Raw genomic sequence first — 18,814 nt, 5'->3', positions numbered from 1 at the left:
ATTAATCATTCTTACTTGAAAGCCATTCCTTTAACCAGGAGTACTGTAACAAATAGGCAGTTAAGGGGCAGAATATACTACTCTATGGCTGCGTCAAGCTGCATGTGATTCTATTTCATATTTCTGCACCACCACCAAAACACTACAGAGAGCGGTGAAGTAGCTGTTCCAGCAGAGCACATTTTTGACTCAGATGAGCAACCTGGCTCCTTTTGCTAGGCATCTCATGTAAGTCAGACAAGATAGCAAGTTTTTAAAATAGGATGTTGGTAAAATAATTTTCAATACAGTTTTTAAGAAATCATCAGAATTTTTTAGTAGCCACATAAAATACTCAGTTGTTTCCATTCGTTACGTTTAGCTTAACAGACAACAAGGTAACCAAAAGAACCATATTGCAGCTGCACAACATAAGCATCATCAACTAGCTAAACGTGATATATGCTTTTGAGTTCCCTTTCTCAACTCAAAACCTAGACAGTATTAACTTATTCAATAATCTATTACCCTTTATTTCTTCCTCTGACTTTGAGCTCTTAATACCTGCACAACGTTGCTGCCTGCAAAACTGGCTCGTCTCCATATCCGACCTCTGACCAACGCCTCGTTTAACAGGTGAGCTAGTTTCCGCTCCATCTCAGCCTGAAACACTTCCTCCTGAATTCGCTGGTCGACGACACCCAAGAGAACTACATTGCAGAGAAAGTAACCCAAGAACACAAATGAATTAGTAAAACTTTTCAGTTTCTTCTTTGCAACTTCAATTACAAGCTTTGAGTCACCCTGTGACATCTCACGGACAATTCAAGGGCAGCTGTATTCATGTGGGAATACTGCACAGTGCAGACAGAGGTTACACGTTGGAAAGGAGGACAAGGTGGGAAAAGGTTAAAAGAAATAAATAAAAAAAAATTAGGACAGAGGGTATTTTTTAAATCTCAACCAGTCTAGACACATCCAGGATACTGAAGAAACTCTTTCAATTCTAAAAAAACAAACTTATGAACATCCAATGAATTATTTAAAAACAAATGAAAGAGAAAATTCACTCTAAGTTGTCTGCTGCAACTACTTTCAGTCTAAATGTTGTGTTCACAAGTCACACAGAGGTGAAGATGCACAGGGCAAGGGTTCAGAATCAAGGGGAAAAAAATAGACCAGCAGCAAATAAATAAAGCTGTGTATTCCAAGCATATCTTCCCTAGATAAGACAAAATTAACAAGTATGGCAATCATAGCACAAAAAAACCTGGTTAGTAGTCCTGCCCTCTTCACTTCCCTACCCCAGGTACTCCAGGTCACTGGGGCAGCTAATGCTGAGAGGAATCCCTGAGGAACAACACATAGGAAACATGAAAACAGTGTGGACTTTTACTAATAAGATGGCATCCAGTAAAAGCAAAGTGGAGTGAGGGAGCAATAGTCATTCAAATGACCTAATAAAAAAAATGGTCCTTAATAAAAAGCCATCCACTTAGATTAAATCAATTAAGTATAATTTTAATTTTCTTAATTTTTAAAACAAAATATTAAACTCACTTTTTCAATTTAAAAATTTTCACTGCAGATGTCAGAACAAGTTCATTTTCATGATTTCTCACAGAGATCGACAGCATCTGCTTTCTAAATTCAATCACAGACTAAGTATCTCAATTAAATAGCAAAATAAATAAACAGTGGCCTAAGGCTATCATATACAGCAAGTAGAAGATGGTTCTTGCCTGTGTATTGAATTTCAGTATCAATGAATTAGGCTTAAAAGCATGAACTGTATTCTACAACTGAGAGGGACGGCGACAGAGAACACTGCATATCCCAACATATTATGACTATTGGGATACATGCACATATATCTGGGCAATCTAATATTTAAAACCTCATCTTTACGTGCATAAATTCTATCATTTTCCTACATCATGAGTCATTACCTTTACAATACAATATACAGACTGAAAGGACTGACCCAGCCAAAGTCTACTAGCTCTTCCCAGGCTGCCTGCAAGAACTGGGATTACAAAAAATTCCTCTACAGCAAAAAAGGTGCTGTAATTGGCTTTCAAAATCTTACAGTCAGGAAGTTTGGAAAAACCCACAGGGACAGGATTTCTGAGCTGGAAGAACCCTCTTCTTACTGCAGGATCTAAAGGAACTTCCAGCAACAACGGACAAAGCAATTCTAAGGTTGAGCAAGACAGGGTGGGGGTTTGACCAAAAAAGCGAGCACAAATGTCTAAGGAAGGATGACATCAGATGTGGGATACACATGTAGCTTCTCTCACATTACTGAACATGGGCCTGAAATTAATTTTTTCTTTTCCAAAACAAACTGCGTGGGCTTCAGATATTAAGTTGCAACTTGGTTTCCTGCTTAAAAGTAAACCGGGTCACTGGTGAGAGGAGACAGGATACCTGAAGAAAGAGTAAGGCGATACTACTGGTGAACTACAGGTGGAAAAGTTGTGGGATGACAGAATTGCATCCAGTGGGGCATTTGCACCCTAACAGCGAGTTTGCTAGACATAGCCTGGTCACATTCAGGCTTTCTGCTTAAAAGAAGCAGGTAGGACCTACAGCACGCAGGCAACCTGAACTGCCTTTGAGCATGTAAATGTGAGAGCCCAACCGTATTGTGAATTATAGAATAAAACAACCAGGAGATTTGGGTGGGAGGGATCTGCTGTGAAGGAATCAGAAGAGATCAATGAAATGTGATGAAACGCTATCATGTGCTCGTATCTATTTTCATTCTACTTTATTCCTGAAATGTTTTGTTAGAAAAGTGCCACACAAAAAAAAAAATAATTTTCACTTAAAATAAAATAAAAACCTAAAAATCAATGTGGTATATTGACAGCATGCAGAGTAGACACTTTATGCTTGACAGTGTAAGTATTCTCACTAAGAATTAACTGCTTTATAGCCAGAAACTACTTTGTGTGCATTATCAAGGAATTGCAGTAGTTCATTCTAGACCCGGGAATTACATCTCCCAGATATTCCAGGTCACTAGACCTTTGCTTTTAGAATTTGTTTAGCTCAGGCACATTATTACCTCATAAAAATGCAGCATCCTTAAGCTATCAGTATTAACATAGGCTAGTTATCCTGATAACAAAAATAGTTGCACTCTTACTTACTCACAGAGACTGTACGTACCTGTTCTCACCCAGGAAGATTTCATCAACTGAGACACATTAAGCTTAGGATAATGAAAGGCTGAGGGAAAAACAGAATGGAGGAAAAACATCCATAAGAACAGTATTCTCAACAACATACACAAAAAAAGAAGCCACTTCATAATTTATACTGTCAGTAAGCATCTTATTTACACAGATGTATTACTACTCCTGAGGCTATGCAGACACAACAGCAAGGAAAGTGCTCCAAACATACATTTCCCAGTTCGTCTCTGAACAAAACGAAGCTAACTGAAGCAGTCAGATTTATTACCTGAAAGATTTCAAGCTGCTGTACTGAGGTCATTGCTCCTAGAAACTTGAAAGTAAAAGCTCCCTGTCTGAATTGTGACTCTTACTGAGCTAGCTGCCAGATCATACTTTTGCTCAAAGGGCAATGAGGCAACTCATGAATGTCTCAGAATGAAAATAAGACCTTCTTTGAGGCAGTAACTACATGAAAACAGTAAATGTAAGGCCGAAAACGAAATATATCTGATTTGTGTTCCAGACTTGTGCAGGGGAAAGCATTTAAAAAACACCACATTGATAATGTTTTTTGGGTTTTTTTTTTTTTTTTTTTTACAAAAATCACAAATAAATTCATGTGCAAGTATTGCTGTGGACAAATCTTATGGCTTTTGCATTTGGCTCCGTGGCTCCAAGCCTTCCTAATTTCTCAGATCTTACAAAAAGGCTCTGCTCCAGAGTGAAATCCTTGCCCCAGTGAAGTAAATAAAGTCTATTTCCACTGACTTCAATAGGGATAAGATTTTTCCCAAGGTTTCCACTGGAGTGCAGTAAAGAGATGTTGGGAAAGAAGTGAAGATGGGGGCTGGGACAACAGTTTCCTCACAGGAAGTCTTATGCTTCACTATGGCAATAAGAAAAAGGAATGGTCTTAACTTTCTCAAAATATTTAATCCAGATGCAGTTTGCTAAGCATTATACAAAGGTGACTTTTTAAACCATTTCATGAATAGAAAGACTGCAGCACATAACAATTAAATGACCTGGTCCATGCTAGGTGAATTAAGAGGAAAGATGTCCTGTCTTCAGTTGTAGAACAGCTTGCCACTATTACATGTTTCAGAGAAACAGAAAATTACCATTTTTATAATTTAATTATGCAATAATTTATAGAGTAGCTGACCTCTGTCAATGTAGCTAATAACTGATTCTTCTGCCTCTTAAAAAAACCTATGAATTTTTTGTTAAAGCAAGAGCAAAAGAATTATAGTTACATTGTACCTTTTACTTTCATAGGTTTATAACTAGTCCCATGGAAAAAAATGAAAATTTTGTTAATCCACCTTTATTTCAATAATAGCACTACTAGCTTCAAGAGAACCATGTGGGAGGTACTTTGTGACTTACTATTCAGAAGCACATCAAAATATGGTCCTTTATTCTGAACAGCCCTCTATACGCTGACCAGAATGCATCTAATTTCCAAAAATTTCAAACATACAAAAAGCACCTCACAGTCCATTTAAATAAACACATTTAATTTTGGCATCCTGCTACATGATTCTTCTGATTGTAGCTTTTAGATTGGAATTCTATTTACTCTGGTCATGCAATTGTTTATTTCAAATTAGAAATACAACCTGAACAAAAAAGCATAAACTAAACCACAACTGTTGTTTTTCCAAAGCATGGAAAGACCAAGATAAGAAAATCAAAAACCTTCCAATGACCATAAAACTGAACTGCTAGCAGTTCAGAGTTTTTTCTTCTTTTAAACCAAAATCGTGTTTTGCCTCAATACTTAATGTGCTCTTCACACTTTTTCTAATTAGTGCTTGAAAATGATTTAATTCATGCAAATTGCTGGATGACTATTCACTTAAACTTTTCACAGAATTAATGAAATTTAAAAATAAAACAACTTGAGCAGAAAATCTTGAAATTGCAAAGGAAGATGTGCCGTGATCATTGGCAACTAAGGCTGGGTTCTAAAACTTGACGAAGAATGCATGAAATGATGGACACTTCTGCAACTGAGACCATGCTCAGAAGTCAGAAAATCCAGGCTCCAATTCCTATTCCATAGGTCACTCAAGTGTCTCACCAACACACATGTGACCAGATCCTGAGCTCAGCTGGAGTCTCAGCGCTGCAGCAAGATCATATTTGCAAGATTCCTAATGCGCCCTGGGACTAACGATTAAAACCAGCACGGACTGATTGTTATTCTGAGGAGGAAGCTGGATAGACAAAATGCAATTATTAGTTAGATTGTGGCTGGTCTGCTAATGACTATAGATGCATTAATGAAGTAGATGCTAGCATCATTAGAAGATTCTAACACGCATCCCTGAAGCGCCATACAGCATAACAGCATCAATTCAATGCTGACTGAAAAGGCAAAGGGTCACCTAGTCACCCAGAAACCTCTTGAGAGCTGTCTGGAAGCACACCACTTGGGCAGCGTGGCATTCGCTAGATTCTCCAACAAGGACCTCTCTGCTCCTCTTATATAGAGATGTGTGGGACCATGCGAGATACAACTGGTACTATATTGATCCTTCTTACTTGTGATAAATAGAGGAACAGTAACAGAAAGCATGGAAAGAATGCAACATTTGGAATGAGAAGGTATCAGCTGAAAAATAAGATTCCATACAAATATCGGGGTGCACACAATAGTAACACAGTGTATCTGTGCAAAGCCTGATCCAAAGTCCACCCAGAAAAAAATTGCTAAATGTTTCTGCAGTCTTCAGACTGTGTCATACAATTTTATATTATCCTATTGCCCTTGCAATATCTCCAAGATACCTGAAATAGATGCCACCCATCAAAGTGCTGCTTATAGTACTGAAAAAATGGCAAGTCCCAAGGCAACTCTATTTTAAGTCATAATAAAACCAAAAAGCTTTATTCGGAATAAATTAATGAAGGCCAATATTCCTCATAATAGTCCACAGCTAGCCTTTGCCTGTCCTGAGAGAAATCTTACAGCCATAAAGAGATTCTTTCCTATTGTTTTTAATGAACTAGCCCCCAAAAACCACGACTAGACTTGGTTTTTCTTTCTGCTGACATGTAGTTCATAACCACCTAACCAGTTTACAACCTAAAATGTAAGATGCAAGGTACAAACAATGCAGGAAGGTACAAACTGAATATTTGAATATAAGCATGTTGCTGAAGTCACCTAGAAGTCTGTGGGGGAAAGAAAAAAATCTGGAAGTTTCCAGGCTTGGCCACTCCAACATCTCTATTCTTGCACAGAACAGGCCATTCTGTCAAAATAACAATTTTCACTACTGAGGCTGACTCTAAATGAGTGGAAAAAAGCTGACAAAAAAGTCCTGTTGTTAATGATGTGCTGCACAGGCACAACCCACACAGTTAAAAGTATAAACAGTACATATTACTTATGTGAAAAAAAAAAAAACAACACCCAAAAACCAGTGAAAGGACTATGTGTGAAAGGCAATGTGAAGTGAACAAGCATCAGGGAGCAAACACATTCCTTCAAACAAGGCTTATATTCGGGGTATCAAAGACAAGGTCTCACTTCATGTAACAATGCTGAGACACAGTGATATTACACAAGTAGCTTTTCCTTAGTATGAATCAACGTGTACCCCCTGACAGCTCAGCTCACCTACAAATCAGTTCTTTTTCTTCAGATGCAGACTATAAAACCTACAAAATAATATACAGAGCCCTCGGGGTGGGGGGAGTCACCACGGAGAGTATTAACTGTTACCAAGCCTGACAACTAAGGTATAAATGGCATAGAACAGTATGGCAAGGAACATTTCACATTTACATATAAACAATAACATACGTAAATTGTTTATATGTAAATACATAAATATCCAAAAATCCCCCCAAAATTCTCATTGAAAAGTAGAGGGTTGCATATCAATTTGCGCAGAGCAAAGCAGCAACCTATCTAAGGAAGACCCGTACAACACCTTCCCTGCTACGACTCCTCTACAGACCAAGGGACAGAATGAAAACAGAGAGTTCAGGGTCTAGAGAACAAAACCATTTACGCATCTTCCTGCCAAAGTAGCTTTGAGGATCTGGCTGTTGGTCATCCCCAACAGACTGCTGAATAAGATGTCTCAAGAAGGATCTGCCCAATGCTGCTTTGCCTTTGGACATGATTTCTGGCTCTGAAGACCTAAAATCCCTTGGCTTAAAATACAGTCACAGCAACAATACAAAAAAATGCAGAAATGGTTAAAAATAACTGAATGTGGTTGCCTCGCTTATAAAAGCATATGAGCTACATTCATTGTTGCGCTTGCTGACAGACAGACCCATAGCTCTAAGAAGCTGAGAAACTCTGTTCCCACTTTGCTGACTTACCAAATCACACCATATCTGGTGTTCCAAAACAGTGACTACCGACGCACTATTGAGACCAGACTAGACAAGTTCAAATCAAAATGAGTTGTCCTGAAGCGGGCTCAAAACAGTAAATACAGGTTCCTCTAGCAACAAGAAATTCAAATGCTGACAAGATGCCCCTTGAGTTAGGGCACCATACGTACCACATCCTCATGTTTTCTACACTGTGAACTTTGGGAAGATCTTATAGTTCCTAAAAATTCTGATTTACTAAGTTGAAATTTAATATATTTATTTTATATTTATATCAATTTATTACATGTATTTTATTTTATTTACTTTAATACAACATTAAATATTTTGAAACTGCATTCTAGACAAATCTGATGGTCATCTTCAACATTTCTCTATCAAACAAACAAAGAGACACCACCACCACCACCACCCTCTGGCTAAGATCTCCAAGGCAAGTGCTATCCTCTGTTGGCAACATTCATTCAATTGGCTATGGCATCAGTTAGGTGGGGTCATTGAAGGCAAGGCTACAAGCAATAAGGTATGTATACACTACATAGCTTATTCAGCTGTCATGGTCCCTGCTACTGGGGATGTGCACCAAAGAAACAGCGTATTTCAAGAGCTCCGCACAGGCGAATGTGGGAATAAAGTGTGTATCATGATGGATTTAGTCACCACTGATGAGTAACTCTGCCTTCCTACACTAAGGGTCTGCTTGAGGATTTGAGGTTCGGTATTGTTTGGGAGATTTGGTGGATTTGAGGGAAGAAGAATTTTGTGTTTAAAGAGTCTGGAGGCTTGTGGCGGAATTTGCAGGAATGAAATTACCACGCTCACGGCATACTTGTTTAAAATTGCCAGCAGGAATAAACAAACACTTCCTGAAGCTTCAGAAAGTTATAGAAATAACTCACCCACAGGCTTGGACATGCCACTGTACTAACAGAGGCAAGATTTGCCAGGTCATAACAGCCAACATCTACATCACTTCATTGCAAATCCTCAGAGTTGTCAAGAAAGGAGGAGAAATACGAATGGGACCTTTTTCTAAAGGCACTGCCTGACCTCTTCACTCATTCTACTTTGCATGGCTTTCTCATTAACATGTGAGCTACCACAGAGCTCCACTGGCACTATAAGCATGCAGATAACACAGGGAGAGCTCCTGCTATGAGCACTAAAGAAATTGCCTTCAAATTTCCTAAGTACCATCAGGAAAGGAAAACACGGACAACGGTGTACATGCATGTTTAATAGGAATGTTTTTCCCCTATGCCCAGCCTGTCTTTTAAGATACATCAGCCTTGGCAGAAATTCTGTTATCATTTAATTGCACTGTAGCTCCATTGGACAATCCAGAAGATGGATTCTCAGCAAGGGGCAACCTGCAAATTCACTAGAAATATCACTCCAGAATATGTGGACAAAAGTAAAAACTGCAGGACCCAATGTGTGTACATCACAGGAAAAAAACAAAACCCCCATGACACTGAAAATAATACCCAAGAGACCCAAAGTAATAAAACTTAAGGCGAAGGTGAAAAAGAGCCAATGCAGGGTAAAGACAAATGTCTTTCAAGCAATCAAGGCAAGAGCAACATTTAATTTGAATTCAGTGAGAGATAAAGACCACAGCCTGCAATCTGAGAAATTCTGTGATCTCCCAAGGAACAGAAGAAATGACATTCATCTACGGACAAGGATTCTCAAGGCTTTTGGTCCTGGCTCAATTAAATGCAGCTACCACTGCACGGGTACAGTCTGTATGAGACCATGAGAGCAGAAATGTTTAAAGGAAATTAGACAACAATCTGCTACATTTTTTAATCAATTATGGGAGCAGAGGATTCAAAATGATGAAAAATGAAAAAAAAAGTTTCAAAAAAATTAGTACATTTACACTACTTCTAGTCATTGGGAAAGTGCAGTCATCTTATATAGATTTAAAGGTGCTACAGAGAACAACTTCTTCTGTTGACAAACACTCTCCTATAATATCTTTGTTGACATACTACTGTACAGCTGCATGCTGAACAGCAGCTGCCATTAGGCCTGATTTTCCATTAAACATTCAACTGTATAGAGAGAATCACGATGTCAGGTGCTACACACCTATATACCTCACAAAAATAACTCTGATAATTAAACAAACTGCATGGGAAAGCACAGTGACATAGGAGAAACTGGGAATTAACAGACTGGGTTAACAGTAACACCTGCCATCAGGAAAGGCAAGTACTGTTCTCTCGTGATCTTGCTTATGTTCATGAGACATTTGTCATGAACAATCCATTTGTGTACAAGGATAAGTGTTGAGTTTAGAAATGTGGCTTATTTGTGAGACTGAGGTCATCTGAAAAATCTAACCAAACATAAGTTGTCAAGTCCAAGTGTCAAGCAAACTCTGCTGTGCAGGCAGTTCCCATTAATTTAAGTGGACATGGTCTGGAAAAAGTGACTTGCGCTGCAAGTTGTACATAGGAAGCAAGACATATGCTTAAAAGATAATACCTTAAAAGGTAATAGACTACTCAAAAAAATACTGCTGCTGATAGCCCAGACAGATTATATGGGCAAATATAAGCTTATGTTGCCAATGTCCCAGACTTTCTAGAAGTCAGAGCCGCAGTTAAGTGCAACATGAAGTCCAAGGTAGTAAACCCAGCTGAGAAGCAGCCAAGGCCACTGTAGACATATCCGCAGATGCACACCTTGGAGCACACTTCACAGCAATACTGATGGAAGTGATTTAATTTTTTTTTAATCCTGACTAAGACCAATGGACTAATGAAGCCAGGTTAAGCACAACCGGCCCAGTGCAGAAGGAAAGGATGATGACAAAAGCACCGAGTTTCTGTAACACTGATACACAATATGTGAGCAGAGAGCGGTATGGAAGTCATGATACACGTTAGGTACTTGAAACTGCATTATCACTTATGCACAAAATTACCTTAAGGAAAAAATACTAAGGAAGGTATTTTGTAGTCTTGGCAAACAGCAAGTACTCACGTTCAGCAATTTGCTGCACAGGAAAGCCCAGGTAGAAGCTGAATTCCACCACAGACAAGTTTCTTAGCTGCTCACTGACTTCAGACCCATTTAGAAAACCGTATCTACCTCGGACAGCAAAAACAATGCTCACGGGGCCTTGCCGAAACGCTCCCCCATGCCTACTCAGAGTTATATTCAGTATCTGAAAAGACAAGATTGAAGGATAGTCAGCAAAATCAAATCACTGCCATTTCCATTCCTTCCATGACAGTCTTTTTTTTCTTCCCCTTAATATGAAGAGGGGGGAGAACAGTTCACATCAAAACAGAGGAACATCTATTCCAGGTTGTTTCAGCCTGCTGAGTCTCGGAAGAGATAAAGTTACATGTGAATTCCTCTTCTAAGAGTTCTCCTTTAAGGTCAATAATAATGCAGAATGATCAGAAAGCTACAGTCTAGAAAATGACGAAAAAAACACATAGAGAGATAGTCAGCAAAATAAATGTACCAATAAAGAAATCTTAGCCAAATACCAAACTGGGTAGAATAGACAGGAAGAGACCATAATAAAGAAACATGCTGAAAATGGATGTTCTCTTGGTCAAAACCTCCTGCACCATGCACGCCCAGACACTACCACTGGTTAGAAGCCTTATTTTGGCACCAATATACACATCAACTGTTCATGTAGACACACCTGTTCCAGACAGTAGGGAATTATTTAAACTAGAAGTCTGTTAAACTGATAGTCCTAGAAATTGCTTTGCTAGTTCTGTCTTCAGTCTATCCAGTCACACTGTGTCATGCAGTTGCACAGTTCTGAGCACTTTACTATGTAGTACTTCAGGTACTAAAAAGTTTATATCACTTTCCTGCTATGATTTTATTTTAGGGTACCACAGACGGGCGTTTATGGTGCCAGTTAAATAACACAATAAAATTTTTACTAATTTTGGTATTACAACAAAGCTAGATTAAATTTAGGAATTCAGAGAGAAGAGGGAGTTGGTCTTATTAAGTTGAATTACTGACTTTCCAGGAAGTTTTAAGCTCTGCTGTGTGACTCAGTACCCAGCACATATGCAATACGTTACATATGTGAAGTTCCAGTAGAACTGCCACGGACATCATATAGTGCTGTAAGTATTTCTAGACCTCAGAAGCAACTACCATGTTTGCTCACATAACGACAGAGGGCATATAACTCCTATATCCCTTAACAGGATCCCCTGAGTGGCAGTGAGACCTGAAAGTTGTCTTACAACAAAAACATTCTAACCACACCCTAGTCTGTAATAGTAAAATCTGATGGGAATGAATTTGGTAAGGGTTGGGGCAGCCTTTATATGAAAAACTATAAACCCTATTATATTCAATAATGCTTCTGGATATGAATTATCATCTTGGATCATTTTTTCAAAAAGCTTGAAACCAGAGGGATATGTGGTGCCATATTATTTTGTAGGGGAAAAAAAATCCTGACTTCATAACAAAGCTTCATAGTTCTTCATGATCCAGACGGCAAGTTGTAGCCATTGAATACCTAACTCATTTTACCGGCTGCATGAAACACAGGACAACCAAAGGTGAGGAGAAAAAGGGACAGACAAAATATGCTAATCTTCTTACCTGCACAGTGAAGTTGTAGAACTCCTGGTGTTTGCTCACCTCCATGAATGCCATTGTCAGTCCTTTCTCAATGCGCTGGCTAAAGTTGCAGAACCCAACGTCCACGTTTCGAGGCACAAACTGAAGCACTGAAGGCAAAGGTTACACGTTATTCCTACAGACAAATACTTCCATGAGAGAGAACAAAATGAGCAAGAGAATCCACAGGGCCATCACTTCTTCAGGGGATTCAGGACATATTCAGTGAAACACTGGGTAAAAACACAGCAGAAATACATTTTGTGTTGATGCAGTAAATTCTCTACTCATTAATATGTAGCAGCATTAATTAGATTACTGAAAGATATTAGTGACAAAATACCCACTCTTTCCTCTTGCATACTGAAAGACCTTCGCCACATACATGTGGCTAATTTTACACGACTTGAACACTGAATCAGCCACACTGAAATCCTTAGTACCCACAGATCAATGAAAATCTTGAGGAAAAACGCAACAAATCCCTTTTTCTTGTAGACTGAAATATAGTATTTAGCTTGCCTAAAAGACCACATATTGGGTCCGTTAATACACATCAAATACTTAATTAGCAAACAGTCTTTTTAATTCTAGATACATTCACCTTAAAGTCTTTCACAGGAGAAAAAGAGAGTGCACAGGAGAGAGAGTGAGCACAGAGGAATGTGAGCAGGCGCACAGACCTTAACTACATGTACATCTGTGGATTTCCTGATATAGTCTTACCCAAAGAAATGCTCTGATTAGGTTACAGACCCTAACAGCAATGTTATAGAAGGTTCAAGAACAGAAAATACGTCTATTATCTATCTATATAACCACATTAAGCAGTGGAAAAAGACTTCACACCTGCACAATTAAAGAAGTGATGTCTTACCATGCAGTTATTAACAGAGCAGAAACAACACATGAAACATACCTGAACAAGAGCACTATGTTTAACATTCATTAACTCTCTGCCTATATACTCAATCCCTGCCACTACCTCATTATGCAGTCAACCAACAAGGCAGGTGGTTTTGTTATGCAAATAATGCCTGAAGATGATTTTAAATTATACTAATGACAAAGTGTATTACATGAGTAATATTTTGCTTTAGATTATTAGTAGTCATGGACTTCACATGAACTGCTGCCATACAGCAGCCATGGAAAGCTGAATACTACATGAGCAATCCTCCTGCTCACTTTATACATAAGCAATCAATTCTCCTGCTCGCCAATTCTCCTACATTAGGGGAATTCTAAAAAGTAGCATTTAAGGTAAACATAATTTGAAATTTGACTCAAGCATTATAAAGTAGCTGCACCATGATTTTATGAGAAATGTTTCACAGAAATATTTTTCTTGTCTCACCTTTTGAAGCAAGAAAAAGAGCACATCTATTTTGCAACGTGACAAAATATTTTCCTGAAAAAAACATTAAATTATGGGGTTAACCGTATACAATTTATCATCTCTCAACCACGGATCTGGCAAGTATTTCACTAAAAAGCAAGAATTAAGACTCACAGCAGTAGAATGCAGGGTTTTGACTTGACCTTGCATACTTAATCACAAGTGAAGAAGTATGAATCAATACGAAGCTACATCTCCTCCTCTTCGTGTCAGGAAGAACCCACCTGTCTGAACTTGGAATCTGTTATCTGGCACAGTGAAAGAAGGATGCAGTGAGAGGATCATGGGGGCCTCGCCACGAAGAAGACTGCTGTTCACAAGCACGTTTATGACAGCTACTGCCGTGTAAACAAAAGGACCTGATGTCACCAAGAAAGCAAATTTGGGGGAAATTTTATAAACCTACAAAAACAGAAAAAGACATAAATTTAAAAAAAAAATCTTCAATGTGAAATTTGGCAACACTTTAGATCTACATAGTCCCACGCATTTCAAAGCCACATCATCAAGAGGTAGGAAAATGCAATCTTTGTTTTCCAAAGAGGGCGTAGAAGCACAAACACTCTGATAGTGCTGAGCCTTGCGGCCTCTGCTCCAGTGCATGAGAGGGGCAACTCCCCTGTGCCAGGTGCATCTACCAGAATCTTTTCAGTACAACACACCAATCTCAACACTTCTTGATTTATCACATCCCAGCATAGTAGCACTCCCCCTCACCTGCATCCCCCTGGAGTACATAAGAGTTCCCATCCAAAATTGCTGTTTACTTACTGAACCACTTGCATCAGCTTCTGCATTTCAGTCATATACTGTTTAGTGAATGCATCCTATACTATTCACACATGATATGCACAAAGCAAAATACACATAACCTGTGTTTTATGGATATAATTTTCACACTCAAGAATGCTTTCTTCCAGAGAACACTTCTATCTGCTTATTTCAGCAAAGTTACCAATTACAATTTTCCTCTTCCAATTAATCTCCTGACTTTGAGTCTTCTTAAAAATCTTAAGGAGCCTTAGTCATCATGTAAAAGGAATGAGATTGTAAGTTAAATATAAACCTAGGTGAATGTTTCCATGCAGACACTTTTATCCACCATTTCTCCATCACTTAAGTAGAAACAAACCGGAGGCTTTTATTTATTTAAATATATTTCAGTGTCTTCTCTCCTTCAAAGAAACTCTCAATGCCGAGGACACCTATTTCCCCAGCCTTATTTTGTTCCTCTTTGGTTTACTCCCCAGTTTGCTTTATTTGCCTAAGGCAGTCACACTAAAATATTTTGAGATGTCTGACATGATAGCCTCACAAATAAATGAATGAATAATCTAAACCAGAAACCAAAAAGTTCTGATAAATCTCTTGAGATGCTAGCACCTTGCAGGCTTTTGCTGGTGAAGGGATATGTTAGACATCCTCAACTTCAGGAGCAGCCTTATAGAAAAGCACAGTGCCACTTAAATTGTGACCCACATGTTCCTTACTGGTATTTCTGCCACAGTGTAAAGCGATGGCAATTGCTGTTTAGATGAGACAGCAAGCAGCTCCTTCCTGTCCTCTAAAAAACATGCATTTCAAAGAGATCATCTTCACTTGAAGAAACTTCCTCAGCAGAAAGAAATTTAAAAAAAAATACAAATCTATGCTGCTCATTATTCCTTTCTTCCTTCTTAGTCCACAAATATATGCAGGATCCAGCTTTTATTTTAAATGGATTTAGATCCATAGAACTCAAATTTGTTTGATATGAATAATATGCAACCGCTCTTTTCAGTTCCTCTTATCTGAAATTTTGTCCTTTTATCTCAGGATGAAATGATCTCTGCAGCTTCAGTTTGTCAAATGGAAACAGCAGTTATAATGGGTAAAACGTGCCAAAAGAAAGTTGCCCATTACTTGCAAAGGAGACTACTTAAAAGGCAAGAAAAAGAGGAATTAGAATTACAAATCTCAGTGACGGTTTGCTGGTGATTTCTAAAGCAATATATGCTGAGGAAGAGAGGCCTAGTGTAGCCAGCACACACTTATGCACTAGAGTTAAGTATTTCAGACAAGAAACAAGCCTCTGATAACTAACTCAGCTGTCTTCATCTCTGACCCGTTGCAGTGTGCCACAGATGCAGTGAAAGCCGCCTACCCTGAACATCCCCTAGAATTTTGCATCAACTTTTTCGTCTTAACAGCTAATACTGTTTCCCTTTTGTGCTTCACTACCGCAGAAGAGAGACAGCAACTCCAGAGGAGTGGAAATTAAAAAAAAAAACAAACAACTTTTAAGTGCAATTTTGAGGTGGGTAGATGAGAACCACCATGGGCCAAAACAATAGCTATTTCTGCTTGAGATACTGCCAGGGGTGCCCAAAGTTAGCTCTCTACAACTTAACTCGGGTGACAGGAATAATATAGCCGTGCCAACATGATGCTGTCTACAAGCTATTTCACACAGAAGTTTGCAAAGTTGGCTAGGATTGATGAGCACAGCCCATTACAGTCTTGGTTCATGAATGAGAATAGCTCCTCTTGGCACAGCTCTAATTGTTCACAAACCCATCCATCCACCCAACCCTCTCTTGAAGGTTTCACCTCTACTGCCAGGGCAGTTAGATGCTAAACAAATGAACCACCACATTTTACAATGCCACCTACTAAAGTACACAAGCACAAATTTCTTATATTAAACAAGTACAAATTTCTTATCTTAACTCTTTGGGCCATAAAGCCAGAGAAGCATGCAAAACTCCATGTGGACTTTGGAGCCATTCCCACAGCAAAAGCAGAAACCTTCACTAGGAGTAGAAAACCCTTACACCACCTCAAGTTAAACTATCCCTTCTCCAAAACGTGACGGCTAATCCAAATCTGCTGTTTCCTGGACACAATCTGTCTCATTCAGAGCTACCCTCACATGAGAGAGCACTTCTAGTACAGGAAGTTTTGAAGCCTCCATTTACCAGAAGCTAGGAGAGTATTTGGGCGAAACATCACTGTATGCTTACTCTGTTCCTTATGATGTTCCCTAAGCATTTGCTATTGATCATTGTCTGCTACAATATTTGATTAGATGCACCCTTTGCTGCAGTCTAATCCATGCCTACACTCCACTGTATTATGCTGCATAAACATCTGGCAGAAAGCACAAACAACTGATTTCCTCACCACCACCTTATTAAGCATCCTGTACAGAGCCTGCAGAGAGCATTTAACTTCCTGAAGATGGGCTACAAAGGCCCACAGGTCTTAAAAATGAAACAAAGCCTCTGCATCTATGCACATTAGGATCCTAAAGCAACAATTCTCTCTCCATATTTATGCACCTAAATGGTACCAGCCAGAATTTCAGCAGCAGTGAGTAGCAACGAAGCCAGCCCAAGTCCACAAGGTGGCATCTTTGAAAGAAGTATTTAACTGCCTGACAGTGAACTGATCTTACTTTGAAGGCAGAGGTTCGCTAATTTTGGATTATAGAAACCAACAGGCTATGGACAGGCCCCAAAACCCACACTAAATACAGCAACAAAGTGGCTGAGGTATACGTTATACCGCATGATAAAATTTCCAAGCACAAATGAGGCTGGCAAAAAGCTTTTTCCTGTTGGCATGAACTTAACGGCACCAGGGGTCCTGGCAGCAAGTCACTGCCAATGCTGTTTTATTTCACACCCCACTGCAACAAAGCGAAGTCAAGGGAACATTGTATAACAGATCTTACTCAAGTGTCATAAGGTTTACATTAGAGAAAGCTGACAAAAATTGCTCTTATTCAAACAATAGGGTCTTATTCTTTTGCAGATGCAATGCACTGAGATCGACTGCAATGAACTTCAAAATTTTAGGTTATTCTCACTTTACTTTAAGGACTTTTGCTAGGAAAAAATTGACAAAAGTTTTTTTTATTAGGCAAGATTCATGTTTCCCTCCTTTTTTTATTTCCACTTGAACAACTCAGAATGCTTGAAATAATAAAGAAGCAGAGACCAAAGTTTTAACTGAAAATGTTGGGGGAAAAAAAAAAATAGTTTTAATTCTCCTTTCAGTGTTAAACTTGGTTTGTACTTAAAGTGAGCAGCAGTTATATCCATTGTTGCCATGGATTTTATTTTTAAAGCGTACATTACTACCGAGTTAAATTTAACAAGACTGTCTCCTGATTTACTGTGCATTACATCACAGCAAGGGAACAACATCTGTGAGCTGTAATAGGAGAGACAGTAAAAAACAGCTTAGAGAAGTGCACTGCTTTACCATAACTTACAACTCTACACATGGTTCCTGGGTACTCTAGACTAACAAAAGTCAGCTCTGCTTGGTTAATTACATTTAGCAATATAGATGCATTCTGTTTAAAATTTTGCATTGCATCACCATTAAACATGCCGATACTACAAACAGCTCTTTATTTAAGATAACAGTTTTGCTAGTACTTCACCATTAGAGGTGAAGACATTTGCTAGTGATTGTTTTTAGTGCAAAACCCATACCCAAGGCATCACACAAAGAAAACACACGATAGCAGCATTCTAGCATAAAATAAGCATAACTGATTCCACAGAGATGTTTTCTCCTTTTGATAAAAAAGACTTTGCAAAGAATGAAGCCGGACTAACTGCATTATTTATAAAGACAGTTGCTTCTGAGCAGCCTTAGGGCCAAAATATCCTATTGAGAGCTTTACAAGGCAATAGAGGGCATGAAAGGAAGGAATTTAAAGGGCAAAAACAGAAAGCAGCAAGATATCAAATGTTGGCTCCAATCAACCTTCAAATATTTAGCAATATATTTTGTCTTACTGCTGTTACTAATAAGAGGATATGCGCTTCCATATTATTGAGGCGTATAAGGTCATTGAAAATTAGTGTAGTTCTACCATCATGAACTTTTGACTTCTCCTTGACTATACCAGTTTGCACAATCTGAAGCTATAATTCACAAACCAGAAGAAAAATCTCTTATTTACAGAAAAAAAAAACCAACCTAAAAAGCTTACGGGCAAGTATTGCTAAAAGGACCTAAACTAAATATAATTTATAGTGGCAGCTCACTGTGGCTGAAGTTTGGCAGAAATTCTTAACACTCCCGTCTCGACTGAGCAGTAGAGAGGTATATTCTCAAACAGCGGACAGGGGTTGTTTAATTACTGAGTGCAGTGATTATGGCAGGAGCTGTCAAAACACCATTTCCCCACACAGATCAGCAAGCAGAAGTTAGAGGCACTACGGGATTCTATGCATGGAGAAACTCACGTTATTTTCAAAATTCA

The 18,814-nt window shown here is 38.7% G+C and overlaps 1 protein-coding gene across 5 annotated transcripts in view; it reads right to left on the bottom strand.

Annotated features, from left to right (window-relative positions):
- The window catches only part of KIAA1549 (KIAA1549 ortholog), a 152,142-nt gene that overhangs the window by 51,543 nt on the left and 81,785 nt on the right, over positions 1 to 18,814 (bottom strand). For all 5 annotated transcript variants that reach the window (XR_012586362.1, XM_074582036.1, XM_074582058.1 and 2 more), the window contains exons 4-8: positions 13,776 to 13,953; positions 12,135 to 12,262; positions 10,524 to 10,707; positions 3,157 to 3,216; positions 544 to 689 (exon numbers count right to left, since the gene is read on the bottom strand). Coding sequence is in view for 4 of the 5 variants with exons in the window: in XM_074582036.1 (XP_074438137.1) it covers positions 544 to 689; positions 3,157 to 3,216; positions 10,524 to 10,707; positions 12,135 to 12,262; positions 13,776 to 13,953 (696 nt within the window). In the remaining variant the exon portion in view is untranslated. The remainder of the gene's footprint in view (positions 1 to 543; positions 690 to 3,156; positions 3,217 to 10,523; positions 10,708 to 12,134; positions 12,263 to 13,775; positions 13,954 to 18,814) is intronic.

This window comes from Larus michahellis, chromosome 1 (genome assembly GCF_964199755.1).
Source record: "Larus michahellis chromosome 1, bLarMic1.1, whole genome shotgun sequence".
Taxonomy (NCBI): Eukaryota; Metazoa; Chordata; class Aves; order Charadriiformes; family Laridae; genus Larus; species Larus michahellis.
Note: the sequence above shows the minus strand (reverse complement) of the source record. Positions and strands in the feature narration are given on the sequence as shown.